This window comes from Garra rufa, chromosome 19 (genome assembly GCF_049309525.1).
Source record: "Garra rufa chromosome 19, GarRuf1.0, whole genome shotgun sequence".
Lineage (NCBI taxonomy): Eukaryota > Metazoa > Chordata > Actinopteri > Cypriniformes > Cyprinidae > Garra > Garra rufa.
The window spans coordinates 33,166,921-33,191,274 of record NC_133379.1 but is presented as its reverse complement, the minus strand read 5'-3'; the positions used below and the strand labels follow the sequence as shown (position 1 = coordinate 33,191,274).

General features: G+C 35.5%; 1 protein-coding gene across 1 annotated transcript in view; it reads left to right on the top strand.

Annotated features, from left to right (window-relative positions):
* Nucleotides 1-21,601, top strand: part of LOC141292362 (prolactin receptor-like) — a 37,434-nt gene extending 15,833 nt beyond the window's left edge. Inside the window, exons 2-9 of the mRNA XM_073824370.1 lie at nt 3,770-3,863; nt 5,493-5,625; nt 7,590-7,759; nt 11,641-11,807; nt 12,838-12,979; nt 16,227-16,323; nt 17,044-17,113; nt 20,404-21,601. Coding sequence (XP_073680471.1) covers nt 3,800-3,863; nt 5,493-5,625; nt 7,590-7,759; nt 11,641-11,807; nt 12,838-12,979; nt 16,227-16,323; nt 17,044-17,113; nt 20,404-21,384 — 1,824 coding nt within the window. The 5' untranslated portion in view covers nt 3,770-3,799 and the 3' untranslated portion in view covers nt 21,385-21,601. The remainder of the gene's footprint in view (nt 1-3,769; nt 3,864-5,492; nt 5,626-7,589; nt 7,760-11,640; nt 11,808-12,837; nt 12,980-16,226; nt 16,324-17,043; nt 17,114-20,403) is intronic.
* The last annotated feature ends 2,753 nt before the right edge of the window (nt 21,602-24,354 follow it).

Genomic DNA, 24,354 nt, shown 5'->3' with positions numbered 1-24,354 from the left:
AAAAAAGTTTCTTGGGGAAACGCAAATGTTTTATGAGAGAACCCAAATTTTCTCTGGGGAATCCAGTAGTTTTTTTAAGAAAACAAAACTGTTTCGGAAGAAAATGCAATTTTTTTCCATCATCATGTCCTCTTAGGGGCTCCAGATGCAAAAAAATTTAAATACTGTATTCCAGTCCATCCAAGCCAACATATAATTTTTCAGCAATGCATTTTTGAGTTGTAGGTTATTGAAACAATCACGATGGAAAGCAACAATACTGTGGCTTCCTTCAATCTTCATGCTTTTTGATCTCACTGAGGCTCTGGTGGGCTGCCAGCTTGTGTCATGTCAGTGTCATGCACTATTCAACTCTTCATCACGCTAGTCCAAGTCCAACACTGTTTGACCGAGTCTGTTGTGATGATATAATCCTTTACGTAATCAGATATGGAGAAAATGCCAGCTGGAGAAGATTTTTTTTTTCTTTTTTAATCTGTGATGCCACCCTGTTCACAAGGGGAAATAAAAGTTATTTTGCCCTCCCCCGTCATTTTCTATCCGTCATGTTTACGTCCATCTAAATCTGCAGTCCTAATATCATGCTTTCTATGTGCTTAGTGCTTATTTTTGTCATGAGATTAATGGCTGGAGATTAAGCCGATTTCGCAAAAGGAGTCAGATGCCAAATGTATTTGCATATTATTTCCATGCTTACACTGGTAGCACTTAATATTGCGAAGCTGACAGAAACAGATATGTTTGGTCATAAAAGAGCCTGCGTGACAAAGCAAAAAATAAAAAATCGAATTGATTTGTTAGCTTGTGTTTTCATGCTACAATTAGTGTAGATTGAATTCATCCTCAAGGCTAAATGCAAATGAAAACAAATGGCTGTCAATTTCGTTTCCAGAGAACTGTCTTGCTAGTACGAGTCTTATTGTCCTCTGACAGTTTAAGTTTCTGTGTGTTACACAGAGGTCAAAAGTGCAAAGGTCATGACCTCATCCATCCAGATTTATTAGTATAAACATTAATTGAAAAGATGTGAAATTAAATAAAACTTTACAGAGCTCAGTTACATGCACAAGGAAACATTAGGGGTTTTTTCCAGTTGATTTGAAGTTGTTAAGTTATGAGTAGTTTTTTCAGACAAAATTTGTGTAAATTTAGTATTTTTACAGATTTTTTGGCATCATCACTATTGCTTATTTTTTACTTAAAACCTTGGACTATAACTAAGTCTGAACATTGGGACTAAAGCACATGAATTAGTGCTTTAATTGTGTAATTTCTTAAAGAGAAGTGTGCTATATCTTTCTAAGTGATTTGTTTGGGCAATCACCCAAATGCTTTTCATTTGTCAAAACACTTCCTTTTATTCAAATCCCTCTAATGTACTCTTGGCTCTGTAACGATAATATTAGTGCCAAAAAGATCATGTTCACCTTTTGTGCTCCGATTATTTTTTTTTTTGGTCCTGTAGACTTCTTCTCATGTTTAAGTGAACAATTTTTTTAAACAAAACAAAAGAAAGAGTAAAATGATGAACACAAAAAAACAAATTGTATATACAATTCTATTAAAATAGTTAAAAACTGCATATACTGTATAACAGTTTAGTAGCATATTAAAGTTGATATTGTCAATTTATAATGTAATACAGTATGTGACCCTGGACCACAATACCAGCCGTAAGTTGCACGGATATATTTTTAGCAATAGCAAAAAAAAAAAAAAAAATTGATTAGTAATATGCATTGCTAAGAACTTTTTTTGGACAACTTTAAAGGCGGTTTTCTCAATATTTTGATTATTTTGCACCCTCAGATTCCAGATTTTCAAATAGTTGTATCTCGGACAAATATTGTCCTATCCTAACAAAACATACAGGTGCATCTCAAATTAGAATTTCATGGAAAAGTTCATTTATTTCAGTAATTCAACTCAAATTGTAAAACTTGTGTATTAAATAAATTCACTGCACACAGACTGAAGTAATTCAAGTCTTTGTTTTTTTTTTTGTTAACTTAAACTACTTCAGTCTGTGTGCATTGAATTTATTTAATACACAAGTTTTCAACAACTTTTCCACAACATTCTAATTTATTGAGATGCACCTGTACATCAGTGGAAAGCTTATTTATCAGCTTTCAGATGACATAAGTTTAAATTTCAAAAAATTGTGACTGGTTTTGTGGTCCACAGTCACATTATATATATATATATATATACACATATATTATGTCATAAATATTCAACCCCTGTTTAACATTGTATTTTTTAAGTCTCTTGTTTGTGGTAGGGCACAATAACAATTGTGTTAACATCCAGTGAGTCTTTGGAAACTCTGTAACAAAATTTAACTAGCTTGAGCTATAACACAGACAAAATTTGCCCATGAATGTGTTGAAGTTTAAGCTTAACATTGGAAATTTGTCAAGTTGAAAATTGTTTCCATAGACCTTTAAACCTTTGATTGGGGGCATGGATCTCCCTGCCTGTTTTATGAGTTCTGAAAGATTTACATGCCAATAGCAGTCTTTTTTTCTCATCGGCAGAAAGGTGATGGTAAAAAGCAGAGTTAAAACCTTTGCCTGAAGGTCTATGTCTTGTTGTAAACGTGCAGAAATAAACTATAAAACTGGTGGAAAAAATTCCACACTAGGAGATAGTGCTCTTTTACATGGTGCTTTGACCATGTAAAATGTAGAAAGTGGCAGTTTGATGACTACTGTATTTTTAACTGGTAGGCAGCTGGTTGCAAAACCTCATGAAATATAAATGGTAGCTTTCAAGTTTACAGTAACTAAATGAATTGGGCTGGTCAGAATTGCTCTGTTCTCTTAAAACAAACAGATCATGATTTATATCATCCTTTGATAAGACATGCTGAAGGAACAAATAATGGAAAAAGTGTTGGTAAAAAAGAGTTAAGAAAGTGAATAGATATTTTTTATGTCCAGTGAGTGACAAAGGACATATTTGATTATTGTGAAACCACCTCCCGTCGTGGTTACAAGTATAAAACGTTATGTACTCTTCAGTTTGATGTACAGATAAAAACATTTGTGCAAAAACACCTCGTTCCAAGAAGAATGTTTCTACACAAACAAAAATGATCAAATCAGAAAAACAGCAAACAAAAACAAAGAAATAATCCAATGAATGCTAATTCAGAAAACATGTGACTTTATTTTATGTAAACTAGAACTGCACTTTTGTTTAATTGTGTTTAATGGAACCAAAATTTCTAGGAAATGGCTTATGTGACTCCTCTGCTTTAGGGAGTCATTTTCAAGTGACAACAAAAGGTTTTTTTTTTTCAGCGTCGGTTTCATTGTAATGCTTCCTTGTACTATATACAGTATGTTATGTTTACACTGAACACAGAAGGTTCATGAATACCTGAATCAATTACAGTTTCTGTATCCACTCTCTACAGCAACCTGTTTTAGTATGTCTTTTGTTGTTTATTTGCTTGACGTTTTTATTTATAAATATAACATTTTATTAAAGTTCTATAAAGACGTCATCTGTATTGGTTTAGTGGCATATTAAAGGTGATATTGTCAATACATAATGTCCTTTTTATATTATGTCATAAATATTCAACATTGTTTATTAAACATTTTTAAGTCACTTGTGTATATGGTTTGTAATTGTGTTAAAATACACAAGTCTTTACTAAAGATATGTCTTGTATTTTACAGTAACTGTTGAGTTCTTAATGTCAATGGAACTGTACAGATCTAAAATCTGACTTTCTTCAACTTTCTATCATTGACAGATCTAAGGAGTTCAGAAGCCATCAGGGACAATGAGAAAATCTGGCGCCGTGCTGGTTTTGACCTTTATTGCCGATTTAATATCACAAGCAGCAGGTGAGCAGTTTTAGAAGTTCTGTTATATTGCTTATGAACCTACAGTAAGCAGTAACCTGATTTTGGTGGTCAGTAATTTTTTTTATGAGGACGAAGTAGTAGTCGTCAATACTTGGATTCAGCATTGATAAAAATGACAGTAAAGACATTTATAATGCTACAGAAATATCAAGCAGCAACTATTTTCAACATTGTAATAATAAGAAAAATCAGCCTATTAGAATAATTTCTAAAGCATCATGTGATACTAAAGACTGGAGTAATGATGCTGAAAATTCAGCTTTGCATCACAGGAATGAATTACATTTTAACATATATTAAAACATTGAGTTATTTTAAATTGTAATAATATTTACTGTATTTTTAATCAAATAAATGCAGGCTGGGTGACTGGTTTGAAAAACATTAAAAAATCTAATCGACCCCCAAACCTTCAAATGGTTGAGGGTATTGACTGGTCATCCATTTTTGTTTAGTTCAGTATTTTTTTTGTCTTTTTATCAATTTTTATTCAAGTGAAAATGGTGTAAATGATATGATCTCACTTAAGATCTTACGATCAACCTCAACTATTTAAGTAAAATGTTGGATCAAATTCTCAGGATGAGATATACAGTTGAGGTCAAAAGTTTACACCCCCCCTTTCAGATTCTGCAAAATGTAAATTATTTGACCAAAATAAGAGGGATCATACAAAATGCATGTTATTGTTTATTTATCACTGACCTGAATAAGATATTTCACATAAAAGATGTTTACATATAGTCCACAAGAGAAAATAATTGTTACATTTATAAAAATGACCCTGTTCAAAAGTTTACACACCCTTGATTTTTAATACTGTGTTGTTACCGGAATGATCCACAGCTGTGTTTTTTGTTTAGTGATCATTGTTTGTCCTGAACAGTTAAACTGTCTGCTGTTCTTTAGAAAAATCCTTCAGGTGCCACAAATTCTTTGATTTTCCAGCATTTTTGTGTAGTTGAACCCTTTCTAGCAATAACTGTATGATTTTGAGATCCATCTTTTCATACTGAGGACAACTGAGGGACTCATATGCAACTATTACAGAAGATTCAAACACTCACTGATGCTCCAGAAGGAAACACAATGCATTAAAGCCGAGGGGTGAAAACTTTTGAACAGAGTGGAGATGTGTACATTTTTCTTATTTTGCTTAAATATCATATTTTTGTCATTTGATACTGCCTTTTAGAGGCCACAGAAGATACTTACATTTAGCCTGATCTTCAAATTCAAAAAGTTTTCACCCCCCAATTATTTTCTTTGGCGGACTACATGTAAACATCTTTTATGTGAAATATCTTATTCAAGTCAGTACTAAATTAACAATAATATGCATTTTGTATGATCCCTCTTATGTTGGTGAAAAAATTCACATTTTGCAGATTCTGAAAGGGGGATGTAAACTTTTGACCTCAACTGTATGCTATGGTACTGAATAACTGCCATATATTTACAAGAATACCATGGTTGTTTTTTATTATTATCTTATGCAAGTAATCATATGCATGCTTCAGACGGAGAAAGACCTATTTTGCTAAATGTTACTGTAACATGATGTTGAATTCAACTAATGTATTCTGAATGGACAAAATATATCCATAGGTGTCAGTTCGCCAGGCAAACCCAGACTCACAAGCTGTCGCTCACCAGAGAAGGAGACCTTCACATGTTGGTGGGAGCCTGGATATGATGGAGGTCTGCCAACCACCTACGCCCTCTACTACCGTCTAGAAAAGTCAGTCTTTCTTCTACCTTCTCCTATTCTATAGCTGAGAAGACATTTCTTATCTTGAGTGTAGGCTTATGTCTTTAATGATTGTCATTACTCCTCATTTCTGGCTTTCAGTGAGGTTTCAAAGGTCATGGCCTTTCCTCTAGTAATGCGCAGCTTAAACAGATATTTATGTTTCTCTGTTTCTGAGCACATATGTGGAATAATCAGAAAGACATACACACACACACACATGCCCACACACTCTGTCAAATATAAACTCTTCAGATTTGCACCACAGAGCAGATCCTTGTTAGTGCCATGAAGTGTTATGCCAACATTACGGCGTTGAGATTCACCAAGTACTGTAAACAAACAGATCATACCTAATACTGTGTAATACTGCACCGAAAGGAGTTCATAGAATTCATTTTAATACAGTTGGATGTGTCGAATTCGGATATTTCAAGGCTACAATGATGAGTTACAGTATGAAATAAGCTTGTAATGTTATAGTCATTTCTTTCCTGCATGGACAAACACTGAATGAAGCATAATTTGCATCACCATAATGAAAACAAAACAAAACAAAAAAAACAATATTTTCTGACATTTTTTCCCAGAAAAGACTATTTGCATATAACTGAAATAAAAAAGATTTGTTTTGTCAACTTTGAGTACACTGGCATATACGCAACCGTTCAAAAGTCTGGAGGAGTCTCTTATGCTCACCAAGTCTGCATTTATTTATTAAAAAATACAGTAAAAACAGTAATAGTGTGAAAAATTATTAATAATTCAAATAACTGTTTTCTCTTTTTAATATATTTATAAAGCTGATTTTTCAGCATCATTACTCCAGACTTGAGCGTCACATGATCCTTCGAAAATCATTCTAAATGCTGAAACAAACAAACAAACAAACAACAAACAATTACTAGAATAGATTTTTATAGAAATTATGATCATTTTTCAGGATTCATTGATGGGAAAACAAAAACAAACTAACAAAAACAGTGTTTATTTAAAATAGATCTCTTTTTTGGTAAAAATATTTGTCACTTTTGATAAATTAATTTAATTTTTGCTTAATAGAAGTATACATTTTTTTGAAAAAAGTTTTAAAGGGAAAGTGGATTAGCATCAAAGTTCATAGACATTGACAAAATGCCTCAAAACTACTGTTTACTTTCAGAAAGACCCAAACATAATAAATGTTAAGTACACTGAGTTTAGTTAATATTTTATGGTATCAACAGGAGAATTACATATTGTTGGCATGTTTATCACCAAAATATTGTTTTCTACAGATTAGGAGTGGAAATTTTTGACTTTGGTTATAGATATATACACTGCCATTCAAAAGTTTGGGATCGGTAAGATTTTAGGTTTCCATTTACTTGATCAAAAATACAGAAAAAGTAATATTACGAAATATCTTTTCTAACAATACAAGTCTTTACTATCAATGTAACATCCTTGCTGAAGAAAAGTATTTATTTCTTTTAAAAAAAGAAAGAAAAAATGTACTGATCCCAAACTTTGACCAGTAGTGTATATTGTTAAAAAAAGATTTCTTTTTAAATTCTTTTTAACGTTTTATTCATAGAATCCTTAAAAAAGTATCACAGGTTCCAAAACAACATTGATAAATAAATAAGAATATTAAAATGATTTCTAAAGGATCATGTGACACTGAAGACTGGAGTAACGATGCTGAAAATTCAGCTTTGCATCACAGGAACAAATTATATTATAAAGTATATTAAAATAGAAAACCGGTATTTTAAATTGCAATAATATTTCACAATATTACAGTTTTTTTATGTGTTTTTAATCGGATAAACACAGCCTTGATGAGCAGAAAAGTCTTCTTTAACATTAAAAATCTGACTCCAAACTTTTGAACGACAATGTATGTATACATATATTTATTTAGTGTCCAAGTTTCAGTTAAGTAAAAATCTGTTGATATCTTTCATATTCAGCTCAGAGACGGTCTACGAGTGCCCAGATTACAGAACGGCTGGCAAGAACTCATGTTTCTTCAACAAAAACGACACATCACTTTGGGTCAACTACAACATCACCGTAGTGGCCACCAACGCCCTGGGAAAGAACATTTCAGAGCCTGTGGAGGTGGATGTGGTCTATATAGGTATGCTTATGCATTTCCAACAACTCATTTGTACTCTACTTATCTACGTCTCTATGTATATTTGTCTTTTTCCGCCCCTCTCCCCTTATGTTCTTTCTTGTATAATGTGTCATTTGTTTGTAATCTTGTGAATTAGTACATAAAAGACGGTAGAGATTGCAGATTTTATTGCAGTACAGTCATGAAGAATGTTATTACTGCCTGTTGGTTGTGAAACAACATTATTTTGCAGGTTGTAAAATATCACACACCATTTTCGACAGTCCTGCCAATGACTGTGTTATGCCAAAAGGAAAATTTCTTTACCAATTTAAAAAATTAAGAATAAGAATAAGATCTGATGATTTGTTCATTTAGTCCAACTCCGTCTTATCATTAACTCATATGTACAACTATAACCGAGACTAAACTTTAACTAATGTTTTTATTTATGCTGAAAGGGGCGAAAGAGTCATACACAATACAAAGCACACTTTCTGTTCTTTCTTTCTTCCTTCTTCAGCAAGTTTGCGTGCAAAGGTCACTTAGTTTGACCTTATTAGGTGTCGACTACTTTTTTATCCTCAAACTGGAAGAAACTAGTTTGTGTGTGTGTTAAATCAATAGTTCACCAGAAAATAAAACCAAGTCATTTACTCACCCTCATGTTCCAAACCTGCATGAGTTTTTTAAATGAGATTAAAAATGAAATCTCACATCAACATTTTTTGATATAATCAAAGCATTAAATTACTGTTTTGTGAATGAGCAAATAAGATTTTAGAGTTACAATGGAGAGCAGTGACTTACATTTCAGACTGTTCCTCATACAAAGCTGTCGTTTGGCTTTAAAAGACTTGGTTTGAAGTGCAAGAGTCACTTTTATGGTGCTTTTTTTATCCTTTTTGGAATTTGACTGAACCAGGTTACTGTATGTTAGAATGTAAGAAAGAACAATATACAGGTTTGATAAAACAGTGTTTTCCCTTACAAAAATGTACCATGCTTTTATTGTAGCAAAAGTGTAACCATGTTTTTTTGCCGTATTGACTACCATTTGTATAACCAATGTTTTACTACAAATACCATGGTTAAACTATGGTTAGTGTAGCGAAACCCTACCATGATTTAACTATTAACCATAGTTTTTCTGGTTTATTTTTTTGTTAAAACCATGGTTACATTTTACATAAGGATATGTAAACGAAATTTTCAGGAAATTTTGGATTTTTTGCAAAACCTACTTTTGCGAACTAGCCCTAGGTTTTTCATCCGACCGGAACCAAACCAGTGCAGAAAGATTCTCTGGAGAGTAAATATCAATAATTATCAAAAAAAGGTCTAACTTTCAACTCGCCATCGCAAAGGGAAAAATGTTTGAAAGGGGCAGGGACACTTTTAGTAAAATGCCTATAACTCCTAAACTGAATGAGATAATTCCACAAAACTCAAAACTCAAGCTCAATCTGAGGTCAAAAATCGTGGAGCTTGGCCACTTGGGAAAAGGAAAAAAAGATGAAAAAAAGATGAAAAAAAAAAAAAAACATTAAAATGGCTATACCTACGCAACCATTTGTCTATCAGCATGAATATCGCTGTGCACCGTTTTGGTCCAAAGTACCACAAGTGTCTATAAGGACATTTGCAGACCCCCCCCAAAAAAACAAAAAAAAAATATGGCCACCATTGGCTGATGATGTTTGAGGGTCTATGCGACATTGTTAACGTAGGCTGATCTGAACGAAACATGGTGGGCCTGTTTGACCCCCAAAGGTCTGAGTAATTTAAATTAAATCAGCCACTGGGGGAGCGATATTGCACTTTTCAAGGGTGTAAATGATTGTACTTTGTATAGTTTTTCCCCCACATACATGTGATATTCACATCATATGACAGAACTCCTCATTCTGGACAACTTTGCCTCTAGAACCACTGCTGTCAATCAAATTGTTCATTAAATATTCAAGATAATTTAAAACGCCTACTTTTGCGAACTAGTCCTAGGTTTTTTGCTCAATCTTAACAAAACCACTGCAGTATAATTCTCTAAACCCTCTAGATCCATAATTATCCAACATTATCACACTTTGGCAAGCTACAACAGGATCATTTTTTAAGGGACGTGGCCAATTATACCCAAAAGCCTATAAATCCTAAATGGCGACGGAGCCGGTTTGTTGGCTGCAGAAAACACTGGAACAGTCACATTTTCTGGAACTGGACGAGCGAATAACTTTGGTGGGGGTCCGGCAACAGCGGGACTCGTACACCGTCGTTTTCCTAGTTGTGCTAGGACGATTTCGGAGGCTCAGGTTTCAACTCAATCTTGGGCCGCGTCCGGCGGGGCGGCGGCCAGACGAGAAAAACGTCAGAAAGCGTTAGCCACGGGTGCCTCTCAGCAACGGTGAGAGGCCATGTTACGCAGCGCTGACGCGGCTTGGCGGCGGCGAAAGCGCGGTGGAGCAGGTTTGACGTCTGACGGCAAGCTTTAGAGGGGAGGGCCGACTTAGCACGCCGTCCAGCGGAGGGCAGACATAAGTGGGCTGCTATCGCCTCTTCTGAGCAGCTTGCGCGTTCCCGTTTTGGCGGGAAATGGAAATCCTCTTCCTCCTTCATGGCCCCCTCGTCAGCGGCGTTGATGAAAGCGGTGGCAGACAGCGGCCGCTTTACGTCCGGAACAGAGGCTGACGAGGTCGGTGAAGCAGGCGGGCGAACCGGCGAGCTTTGTTGGCTGGGGGAAGGATCCGGGGCCCGCTGGGCACGGCGCTTTTTACGGCGCGACACCGCGGCGGGCGGGGGAGCAGTCTCAGTGAAGAAGGCCAGGCGAGTCCTCAGAGTCGCCATTGGCATCTGCACGAGCCGTATGAAGGCATCTTTAAAAAGACGCTTTGCTCTTTTTAGAGAAACAGTGTATATCGCAGCGGCGACACACACTGTAGATTATAAATGATATAGGCGCCGGAAAGCGCAGCAGGAAGGCACGGAAGGCGGCGTGGCCAGCAGCTTCAGTGGCTCGTCCCGCTGAGATGCTTGCAGTCGACGGCGGCTTCTTCTCCGGCTCCAGCGATGCGTGTGCTTCGCTTGAAGGATGAAAAATCAGATAATAGCTGCCTGTGAGCGGGTTTTATAGGCCTAGACCACGCCCTTTTAGGCGGGAAGCGACGCAAAGGGCGCGAAATGCCCCCATTGGATCTGGCGTCGCGCCAGGCCTCGATCTATAGGCTGCTGCAGTTGCCGCAGAGCAGCCAATAGGCACGCAAGCTGTTTCGCCTATGTCTGTATGCTGCTGCAACGCGCTTTACATTATTTCAAAATTAAGGATAATTTTTGGCTTCAATATCTCGCAGAAAAGGATTTTCCCCTAGCGTAAGATACTTACGCAGTACGAGAGACCTCTCGTAAGAGAACTCAAAACTTCATAAAACTGGTTCAGTATATGCTATAGATGACTGTAAAGCATGCAACATTTTATTGGAAATTCGATCATAGGTGGTGCTATAACAGTCATAGATGTTAAATATCATCAGAATGCTATGGTAAATTACCTGGATTTGCCAAAAATGCTTTTTTAAATCATTGATTAACACAGTGTCTTTTTTCTTGTATGCTTAACTGCCTAAAGCGCTTGAACCCCGGTAATTGCTATTTGGAGCTTTATTCTATTTGCGTTCATCTTCAGTGTCTCTGACTTCTGTTAACTGCCGTTTACAGTTGGTTTATTTGGCCAGTTGTGTGTCATTAACGGTTTTCTAACCATCGGTCAGAAGTGTATTCAGTCAACAGGGATCTCCTCTCAATTCACAACGCTCTTTATGTTGTACTGGTATGCTGCAAAATATTGCGCCCTTGTATTTTTTCTCATGGACCTCTGTCCTGTTTTGTCCTTTCCTTTTCACCCGCAGTTCAACCAAACACTCCAGAAAACGTGACAGCGGTGGTGGTTAATGACGACCAGGGTCCGTTCGTGAGAGTGTCCTGGGAGAAACCTCGAACCGCAGACACCCGCTCGGGGTGGATCACGCTGCTTTACCAGCTACGAATTAAACAAGAAAAAGATCAAGAATGGGAGGTGGGTTTGAAAAACACACAGCTTTTTGTCTTTAGAAAATGTTTAATTATCATGTAGCACTTTAACTAGAATTAATTCTAGATAGTATCGAAATGGGCTTTTGTTATCATATCATTGCTATTTGGGCAACTATAACACACAACATGCTTGTTTTTCTTGATGTTTTGGACTAGTATTGCCAACCAACTTGTTGAGTGTGAGCTTACAAGTTAGAAAATAGTTAACAGTGGCTGTTGTTTGTTTGTGACTTTATCCGAGATCTTAAATGAATGGAATGCTAAGGGCAAGTGAGTCAACATTATTAAATCAGCTGTTGCACAAAGCCGTTTAATCATTGACTGTCCCAGTCTGGGTTCATGTCTTCATTAGTCTGCAGAAACCTAAGGGAGGCTAGATGTGCAGAACAACAGAGACTAGATCAAACCAGATTTTTCACCCTAAAGGTTGTGCTTCAGTAACGCAGAGGCATGAACAATAATTATTGCCTAGTGACAGAGTAACCCGAGCATGCTAGTATTGGCTTAATGAATGGAGATGATGTAATCGTCATGAATTTACGTGCTAACTGGATAAATATTTAACTAAAATAAAATTAAAGTTGTGTTCAAATCAAATCAGAGTAGAGGTTGACATTTTGCGAAGCAACAAATACAGTGTGATATTTGTATTGTTGTTTAATATCATATGATTTGAAATAAATTTTATTCAAATAAATAGAGATTTAGTTAAATGCAATGGTAAAGTAGTTTGTCCTCTCTTTATATCTGTGTAGGAGTATGATGTTGGCATCTATTTCGATCTGAAGCAGACATTAACAAATTGTGCAATTGTTTTATCTTTTTTTTAATATATTTATTAAAAAACTATTAATACAATTACAATTATTAATAATAATAAATTAAATTTTTAGACCTGTAAAATGTAAATAGAAGTAGTTAGGAATCTCATATACACGAGTTCTGTAAATTGCATCAATATTTTTCTCATTTTTCATATTGATTTATGCATTTTCTGTTTCTTTTTTATGTAGGAATATGATGCTGGCATGCAGAAGTACTACAATGTGTTCAGCCTTCACCCCGATAAGGAATACATGGTACAAGTGCGATGTAAACCCGATCATGGTTTCTGGAGTGAGTGGACCCAAACCACTTACGTCAAAATGCCCGACTGTGAGTTTTTTATTTTTCTTCTTTATTTTAAATAAACTTGATTGTTATAAATATTTTGGGGAGAATTTTTTGCTTTTTTTTTTTTTTTTATAATATTTTTAGTATTATTTAAAAAATGCTGTAGGTAAAAAAAAGAGGTGTAGTTAGTATAGTAACAAACATTTCTTATATTAAATTAATTTAATTATTATTAAATTGTATTATCAGCATAACAATTTCAGATTATTATTATTTTCAGACTTTTGAACTTTATATACAGTTGAAGTCAAAAGTTTACATACACCTTGCAGAATCTGCAAAGTGTTAATTTGACCAAAATAAGAAGGATCTTACAAAAATGCATATACTTTTTTATTTAGTACTGACCTGAATGAGATATTTCACATAAAAGAAGTTTACATATAGTCTACAAGAGAAAAGATTTGTTGAATTTATAAAAACAACCCTGTTCAAAAGTTTACATACACTTGATTCTTAATACTGTGTTGGTACCTGAATGATTCACAACTGTGTTTTTTTTTGTTTAGTGATAGTTGTTCATGAGTCCCTTGTTTGTCCTGAACCATTAAACTGCCTGCTGTTCTTCAGAAAAATAAATTATTTGGTTTTTCAGCACTTTTGTGTATTTGAACCCTTTCCAGCAATGACTGTATGATTTTGAGATTCATCTTTTCACACTGAGGACAACTGAGAGAGACTTATGCAACTATTACTGAAGGTTCAAATGCTCACTGATGCTTCAGAAGGAAACGTGATGCATTACAAGGCTTTTGGAATTTGAAAATCAGGGCAAATGTAACTTATTTTGTCTTCTGGGAAACATGTAAGTATCTTCTGTAGGGCAGTACTAAATAAAAAAAAAATTTTCACATCTTCCTTCTTTTCAAAAGTTTTCACCCCCGGCTCTTAAAGCATTATGTTTGTCCTCAAAGGATGAATCTCAAAATCATACAGTCATTGTTGGAAAGAGTTCACCTGGGAACTGAAGGATTTTTCTGAAGACCAGCAGGCAGTTTAACTGTTCAGGACAAACAAGGTACTCATGAACAACTAGCTGTCACTAAACTCAAGTGCGTCAACTTTCGAACAGGGTCATTTTTGTAAATTCATCTATTCTATATGTAAACGTCTATGTGAAATATCTTATCCAGGTCAGTACTAAATTAAAAATAACATGCATTTTGCATTTTGTATGATCCCTCTTATTTTGGTAAAATAATTATCATAATTAGCATATTCTGCAAGGTCTATGTAAACTTTTGACTCTAACTGTAAATATAGATGTAAGACATTGAAAATGCCAGCCCCCAGTCATTTCAAATGTGCACCAGGAGTGATCTGAAAAATGGTCACATTAGACACAAGCGAAATGTCTAGTCCAATAGGTTGAGGCATGCATGAAGCCCATGAAATTATCATCCAGCACGGCCAGAGAGCCATTTCAGGACCACAGTCTGTGGCTCCATGGTCTCCCCCTGAGCCTGAGAACAAATCTGCTCTACGTATACTAGAGGGAATACCAACAGGCCTTCAGTTCCTCCAGGGAGTTATGAACTCATCTTCACCCGGCTAGCACAACCTCAGCAGCGCACGTTTTGAGCCGCAGCTCTGGCTGGGCCTCAGTTGCCCTGTAGCTTCTACGGAAAGTTAGGCCCGGTGGGAGTCGCACCTGACGGCGGCAAGCATGAAATAGAGCAAAATGAGTCAGAGATCAGCCTGTTTCCAGCTCACAGCGTTTTTGAAAACCACACTGTTCCTACTTTAGATTTTTTTTTTTTTTTTTCATAATTTTTAAAAGCAGTGACCCAGTTTTACCCACTGTTTATCCTGTTATTCTTTCTAAAAATGTTAGATGACACCCTAGTTTAATTTGTCATAAGTGAAAAAACTAATTGCAGTAGAGATGTAGGGGAGAGTGGGGTGATTTGTGCCAGGGGGGGGAAGTAGTTCCACCCCTTATTTCTAGAAAACCATAGAAGAAATTGGTCATGTGACCACACACTTTTGAAGAGCCATCCAATTTACCTATCCCCCAAAGAAGAGAGACACATGGCATGAGGGCTAAGCACATTTTAGCTCAAAAAGCTGTTTTTTGCCTTGCAAACTAAAATTTATATGATCAAGGTTTTTTGATTGTTGCGTCTGAACAATTATAGACAAGTTTGAAAATATTTCACACATGTTTTAGTGCTTTAGTAGGCTACACAGTGAGTCTATACAGTTAGCATATTGTTAGCTCTAAACTGCTGGATCATGCTAGTCTTTCAAAATTGTTGGGCTGGGGTGATTTGTGCCAACGGGGCAGGGTTAAGTTGAGCCAGTGGGATGTTAAATAGTAGACCATCTAGACCAGGGCTGACCAACCCTGTTCCTGGAGATCTACCTACCTGCAGACTTTAGTTCCAGTCCTGCTTCAACACAGCTGTCTGCGATTATCATGTGCTACCTAAGAGATTAATTAGCTGCTTCAGAGGTGTTTGATTAGGGTTGGAGCTGAACTTTATAGGATGTTAGATCTCCAGGAACAGGGTTGGGCATCCCTGATCTAGACCTACATACCCACAGGGGATAATGTGCATGAGGAGATGAGCGTGCCTCATCAGTGTTTGATTTATCTGCCTTTTGTCAGTTTTTTAAGTGGCCTAAGTCACAATGGGATGTTCAGAAATGTTCAGAAAAAAGTGACATTTTCCTTATATGTTACATAATTGACAGACAGTGTTTTGTTGACAGACAGCATTCTAATTATTCACAAATATCATATATTGTATATTTGAGTTTTTTTGTGTTTTCCGAAAAAGTAGAAAATATGACATGCCAGTAGTTTAATAGGGTAGCGATATCTAAATAAACCTTAAATGAGTAATTTTGTATTGGATTTGTCTTGATTTTATATAACATCACAGTTCATGACATTAAAATGTTCTTTTTTATTTCAAAAATCACTGGCACAATTTACCCCAATGTATTCTCCCCAAAGGCACAACTTACCCCGCACCGGGCGCAAGTTGTGCCACGAGACCACTTTTTTTCTGAAAGCTATAATTCTGAAGCAGTTGATTTCAGATCCAAAGTTATTGTTCCCAGGGATGCACAACATCCTGAAATATATGTACATGCTTAAATTGGAGGGATTACTGTCATGGCTTCACTATAAAGTCACTTTGAGTAAAAACTGGCACAACTCACCCCACTCTCCCCTACTCTATTCATCACTATTTTCTGATTTTGTGTTTGTGATATGTAGATATACCCAGAGAGCGTTCACTGTGGATCATGATCGCGATATTCTCTGTCTTCATCGTCCTCATCCTCACCTGGACGCTAAACGTGAAACGAAACAGGTGCGTTTTTATATTTATTTATTCTTTTTTACTTAATTTCTGTTTTAGTTTTCCTATATATTTTATCATTATACTGCTGTTTGATATCTCATTTGATTAGTTTTGCATTTTATTCTATATCATTTTATACCATCATTTGCCAATTCATGCCTCTTAGTGTAATTAAAATCGAATTTGCTCTGAACAGTTATATATATTTTATTGCTGACAAATACTCATTATGTAGGATTATTTATTATATTATTAACTGCCATTAGAGGATTGATCCAGATCTTGCAGTTCACTTTACTCTCAAATGTAGTTTTTAGGCCAGTTTCTCTCAGCACAGATTTAAATAGACAAAGATAGACTAATTACATTGTCAGATAATGTGAGGCATTTTTAACAGTACAAGGACGAACGGGATCCAAAATTAATCTCTTAATCCTGTCGGGACACGTGGAAGCTTTTGTTCCGTATTCTGGATAAGTCCCCTTTCAGTATCCATAGTGCTTATGTTATGATTATGCAGAAAAACATTTGTTGATAGACATTGATCTTAACTGTGAACTGACCTAGAAATTAAGACAATTACTAATTAACTTCCAAACACCTCAAGGAAAAATGATAAAAATTGCCCTAACTTCAAATTAAGTACAAGTATATAAACCATTTATTTAACCATTAAAAAACAGTTCAATATCAACTAAATCTTATTCTGTTTTTTATGTCTGTATTCAGTGTGAAGCTTTGTTTGCTGCCTCCTGTTCCTGGACCAAAAATCAAAGGATTTGACAAACAACTGCTCAAGGTAATAGAAAGATCACTCATGCATCTCAGAAAAGTATGGAAGCCCCTTTCCGCCACTGAATAAAAAAAATAAAATAAATAATAATAATAAAAAAAAGGTTATTGCAACTTCTCACAATTCTGAAAATTCTTTTGCGTGATACAAACTTGCAATTTTGACTTTTTTCTCAGAATTGTGAGATATAAACTCGCAATTGTGAGTTAAAAAGTCTGAGTTGCGAGACACAGTCACAGTTCTGAGAAATAAAGTCATAATTCGGAGAAATTAGGTCTAACTACAAAATATAAACTCACAATTCGGACTTTTTTTCCTCAGAATTGCGAGTTTATATCTCAAAATTGCAGAATAAACTCGCAATTCTGAGAACGTATCAGTCCCCCCCTCCAAACTGGACTTTTTAACTGAGATTTTTTTTTTTTAATTGTGAGAAAATTCCCAGAATCAAACTCACATTTGCAAGATTATTTCTTGTAATTCTGACTTTATAACTCACAATTGCAAGTTTATATCACACAGTTCTGAGATTTAAAGTCATAATCCTGAGAAATTTAGTCAAAAAATATAAACTCAACTCTGACTTTTTTTCTCAGAATTGTGAGTTTATATCTCACAATTCTGAGAAAAAAAGTCTGAATTGTGAGATGTAAACTCACAATTGCAAGAAAAAAAGTCAGAATTGCATGATGTAACATATCAGTCTCCACCTCACAATTCTGAGAAAAAAATCTAAACTGTGTGGAAAAAAGTCAATTGTGAAATCTAAACTTGTATTTGTGAGAAAAAAAAATTCTGAATTTTCAGAATTTATATTTTGTATAATGAATTTCTCAGAATTATGACTTTATTTCTCAGAACTGAGACTTTGTCTCACAATTCTGACTTTATAACTTACAGTTTACAGTATATCATGAAATTCTGACTTTATTTCTCAGAATTGTGAGTTTATATCTCACAATTCGGAGAAAAAAGTCAGAATTGTGAGATAAAATGTTGCAATTGCCATTTCTGTTTTTTAATTCAGTGGCAGAAACAAGCTTCTATAGAAAAGGCTTGTGTCAAATCAAATTTGACATTTTTCAGGGTAGATTTAAGGTAGACTCCATAATTGCAACATTTTTGGTGAGTTTTAACAGCATGTTTAATAGGATCTTAGCTTTTGTGTGTTCCTTCAAACAGCTGATGGCACGCATGTTTGAATGCTGTTAAATATTTTATTACACCCTCATTGCAAGTTAATTTCAGCCAAGTCTCATTTATTTATATAGAGCTTTGTACAATAGAGATTGTGTCAAGGCATCTTCACTGTAACAAACAGGAAAAGAACAGTGTTGCAGAATTCCTGAAACAGCTCTACTCTCTTCAAACAAAGCAGTTTTCTGTCAGTCAAGCATGGTAAATTTAAGTGACCAACCTTAAAATGAATGAAAAATGCGGAACTCTTGATCGCATTGATTCATATAGTAATATAGGACTCAATTTGGTCTGTGAAATATTGCAATACTAAATGTCTCCATCCAGCTCATTTTTTGTTTTCATCTAATAGTGTCCGTGAAGTTAATACTACTACTAAATATTAAAGGAACACTCCACTTTGTTTGGAAATAGGCTCATTCTCCAACTCCCCCCGGAGTGAATAAGTTGAGTTTTTACAATTTTGAAATCCATTCAGCCGTTCTTCTATTCTGGCGATATCACTTTTAGCATAGCTTAGCATAGATCATTGAATCCTATTAGACCAATAGCATCGCATTCAAAAATGACCAACAAGTTTCCATATTTGTCCTTTTTAAAACTTGACTCTTCTGTAGTTATATCGTGTACTAATTACCGGCGGAAAATGTAAAGCTGCGATTTTCTAGGCTGATAAGATTAGGAACTACACTCCCATTCCAGCGTAATAGTCAAGGAAGTTTGCTGCCGTAACATGGCCGAAGCAGGCGCAGTAATATCACGCAGCACATGTGCAAATGCTAACCTAGCTGGGAACTAATTTTAGGCACTGCGTGATATTACTCTGCCTGCTGCGTCCATATTATGGCAGCAAACTTCCTTGACTATTACGACTATTAGCTCCTAATCTTATCAGCCTAGAAAATCGCAGCTTTACATTTTCCGCCGGTAATTAGTACACAATATAACTACAGAAGAGTCAAGTTTTAAAAAGGACAAATATCGAAACTCGTTGGCCATTTGTGAACGTGATGCTATTGGTCTAATAGGATTCAATGATCTATGCTAAGCTATGCTAAAAGTGATATCACCAGAACAGGAGAACCGCTGAATGGATTTCAAAATGGTAAAACTCAATTTATTAAAATTGGAGAATGAGCCTATTTCCAAAAAAAGTGGAGTGTTCCTTTAACCCCAAATGAGCAAACCAAATTCAAGAAAAACATATGTACTTTATAGGGATGCACCGATCATGATTTTTCATGGCCGATTCCGATACCGATTTTTTACAAGCAAGCTGGCCGATTCCGATACCGATTTCCGATTTTTTCAAAAACAAGAAGTTATGCAAGTAAACAACATAAACAACATGTTTATTTAGTATTTAACAGGCCGATCTGGCTTTGGCTATTGAATCAATAGCATCTGACATCTGAAATTAAATAAAAAATATGAAAGTAAATACAGTTTAATAAGTAAAACATGCTTTTAGTAAAGTAAAACAGCAAGCCAACAGGCATTTTAATGTAAAATAATAATAATCATTCTTAACAGAACAGACTTTTATTTTTGGCTTTTCAAAAGTAAAGTAATGCTTTTTACAAAAATAAGCATCTCAGCTTTGTCACAAGTGAGTCTGTTTCTTTTTTCATCTGTCACGTGAGAAGCTGAGCTGAACAAACGTTCGCTGTCTGCGCTTGTGCAGGGCGAGGACAGGTACGCTTGCGCAACTTCAGCGAGCACAGAAAAGCGGCTGTCCTTTGCAGACATTGCAGATTGCAATCTTCACGTCCTGCTCACAGATTTCGAAAAACCGCCACACAAGTGACATGTTTCTGAATTAATCGAATGCCGCGGCCCGCGTACACACTTCCGGAAAAAAACCGGCCGGGATAAAAACGAAAACCGGCCGGTTGCCGATCGCGCGTTAGATGCAAAAACCGGCCGGTTTCGATTTATGGCCGGTCAACCGGTGCATCCCTAGTACTTTATATCCCATAAAATGTCTCACAAGTTAATTATTTGTGAGGCATGTGCTCAGGATATAGAAGTTTTGATATCTTTCTTCATACAACATTTTTGATTGCAGTATCTCACTTGCTTTACTTGCTTTTTTACAGAGCGGGAAGTCTGAGGAAGTTTTCAATTCTCTGGTGATTCAAGGATTCCCTCCAACCACCGATTATGTCGACTTAATGGTAGAGTACCTTGAGGTGTACGACAATGAGGAGCAAGAGTTGGTATTGGATGGTAAAGATCTATCAGAGGACTGCATGAAGTCCAAAAGCCCGTTGGACAGCGACTCAGGCCGGGGAAGCTGTGACAGTCGCACTCTGCTTTTGGAGAAGTGCATAGAGAGACGGGAAGGAAGCAGGAGCGATCAACATCAATACAGCCAGCATGGAGAAACAAGCTGGGCCTCTAGTGAATGTAGTGAAAGCCAGGGTCCTGAACCTGGTTCTCCGGAGTCCACCGATGGACGCGCCAAGACCTGGCCTGACGTGTTTTCATCTCCCCAACCGCAATCTCGCCACCATTACCAGAATGGAGCAGTGAAACCGGCCTACCATAGCGTCCCAGAGATCCTCAGCCATTTGTCACCACTCGCAACACCAAGCAACTACCACCAACTACCACTGCAACAGGAGGGCCACTTCAGTAAACCACCCTGCCGACATTCTCAAAGCTACAACCAGTTTAACCTGGACAGGATTGATGCTTCTGCTCCCGGCGTGTCTCAGTCACATTCTTCGGAATATGTAGAGGTGCAAACGGTCGACCCGCAGAATATGCTACTGCTTAGGCCGCTTTCAGATGCAAACCATGAACCCGAAGCATTGGATTATGCAGGGGAGGACTACAGTAGGGTCAAAGAAGTGACATCAAACAATGTTCTGCTTCTGCAGAGAGAAACGTCCCATCAGTTCGTGAACGATTACAGCCAGGACTTGGACAGCCAGGCTGATCAATGCACAATCCAGCAATCACCTCATCCATGCAAACCTGCCGTCCAACAATCGAACACTGGCATGCCACAGGAAGTCATGAGGGTGATGGGAAATGGTTATGTAGATTCAACAGTCTTAATGCCAACCTACTAGCACATAGTGGTTCAGTGCATTGCATGAATGCCATCTGCCTCAAATGCATCACAGACTATAAGCTGACCACAAAACCACTAAACTGTCAACAGCTCTTGCCAAGCCCTAAAAGAAGCGCTTTTCTCCCTCACAGATCTTGCTACAGTGGTTTAATGAAGAGGATTTATATTTATAAGAATATTTACGTTTAATTAGATTATATTAGCAAGAGGGTCTTGTTTCAGAGCTGAGGTCTGAACTGGGTCTGTGCGCTGTGAACTTTTACATTGCATACTTTAATGTAAAAACATAGGTTCTTATTGGCTTTGAAGGTTTCGTGAGGAATCTTTAACGTCCATGCAACTATTCAATTGCACAAAAGGTTCTTTATAGTGGAGAAAGGGAAAAGGAACTTAAATGTTCTTTGGGGAACCTAAATATGGCTAAATATTGAACCATTTTTTAAGAGTGTGAGAAGTCATCGATTTTGTTTCTTTGACAGATTGTGTATTTTGATGAGGTGATACCTATAAAGACCAAACATTTTTTCATTACACTTAAAAGTACTGTTTTAGATCAAGTCTTTAAAGTTAACAACCGAAATGAATGATACACATTTCTGCAAAATTCACTCAAATCCTTCTCAATTTTGATACAATTTGTATTTGTTCTTTCAACTTTATGTTAGTAATTAGCCAAATAGGTATTCAGGCCTTGGAATTTATTGGAAATGTCATTGAAAGCCTACATTTCACTAAATTCTTCTATATTTTTATGCCGTTTTGCTCAAAAATACAATACCAGTCAAACGTTTTTGAACAGTAAGATTTTTAAAGAATTCTCTTCTGCTCACCAAGCCTGCATTTATTTTATCCAAAATACAGCAGAAGTAGTAATATTGTGAAATATTTTTGCTGTTTAAAATAACTGCTTTCTGTTTGAAAATAGTTAAATGTTAAATGTTATTTATTCCTGTGATACTCCAATGTTCAGTGTCACACGATCCTTCAGAAATCATTCTAATATACTGATTTGCTGTTCAATATTTTATTTATTATTATTATCAATATTTAAAACAGTTGATTACATTTGTTTCAGAATTCTTTGATGAATAGAAAGATCCAGAGATCAGCATTTATAGAAATGAATACTTTTATTTACCAAGGATGCTTTAAATTGAATAAAAGTGATGATATAAGCATATAGTTTTACAGAAGATTCTATTTCAGATAAATGCTGTTCTTCTGAACTTTCTATTATCAAAGAAACCTAAAAATGTTCTACTCAGCTGTTTTTAACACAATAATAATAATAATAATAATAATAATAATAATAAATGTTTTTAAGCAGCAAATCAAAATATTTGAATGATTTCTGAAGGATCATGTGACTGGAGTAATGATGCTAAAAATTCAGTTATGAAATCACAGGTATAAATTATATTTTACAATATATTCAAATACAAAACAGTTATTTTAAACAGTAAAAATATTTCAAAATTGTACCATTTCTGCTGTACTTTGGATCAAATAAATGTAGACTTGGTGAGACTTTTTTTTTAAAACATCAAAAAATCTTACTGTTCAAAAACTTCTGACTAAAAATGACAAGTCCTCGAAAGTTAACATGAAATGGCATTTACAACTCATATTTAGAGATTCATGAGATTTGAAAACTTAGCACTTAGCATAGTTGCCCTTCAGCAAACCACTATGCATTATATTATTGTATGTATTTTGCATCATGGCACTGTTACGTGTTCAAAGCCACTACTTTTTTATGCCGCTGTTCACTCCTAAACTACATGGTATATATATATATATATAAACTGATCTTGAGTATTATCAAAACCTTTGCTTGATGCAATTCACAACACATCAAATTTTAAATATAATGGCAATTATTTATATAAACACAAGAGCATTATTTGCAATCAGAGTTGGGTTATTCTTACTGTAATTCTACTGCAAACATAGTATAATCTCAGCCATAAGATTTAAATTTATTTGCTTATTAATGGTACACTAATGAAAAAGTAACTAAATGAAAAGGGATTTGAACTGATTGTAAACTCTTATAATTTTAAAGAATTTGCTTTTGATATTTACAGCTCTCAGGTGGAGGAAAACATTAACACTCCTGCAGAATGTATGTATTATAAATATTATTGGCACTGATTTTAAACACAAAAGAACAGATTTAAAACTGCCAGCATTCAAATATTGTTTCTGTGAATGTTAACCTTGTGAGAATCTATTTTTCCAAGACTGTATATCCTTAAATCGTAGGTAGCCATTTAATCAGCACTGCATATTTTTACGTTTGATATAAAAAAGAAATTCTAAAAATATTTTTTAAATTAGAGATTGGCATATATGCATTTAATCCAACCAAGCAGATATTTTGTTCATTTGCAAATCACTAAACATTAAACTAGTTACATGGAGACAAGGAAAATTTTAGCCCTTGCCGGTGCAAGAGTCAACCTCCACATGTTGCCTTATTTTATGCATAAATCTCTGAAAGCAGAGTAAGACTGAGGTGTATTTTTTGGAAAGGGTCATTTACTAAATATATATATATTTATGTCTAAAGTTGCATTACGCGTACATGTAAATATACAATAATTATTCAATTGTTATATATAATATAGAAATGCATTTATATGTAACCTATGGATAATTTGTATACTGATACATAGCTCTGATAGCATGCATAAATCATCCCACCTAACTGTTGATTTGTAAGTAGCGTAAGATTTTGTCATATCTTTGTTGTTCAACAGTCATATGTTCTCAGTTTCAAGGATAATACATCTGCATGGGAAATCATAATTTCTTTTAATAGATTTGAACAGATTTCTAACTCAGGCAATGGCAAATCTACAAAATGCGTGTTTGCAAGAGTATCTAATTTAATGTGAAGCCTCAGGGCAACAGTGTGAAATAATATTTCAGTCTATTTCATTTGAGAGCAAGATATTTTACAGTA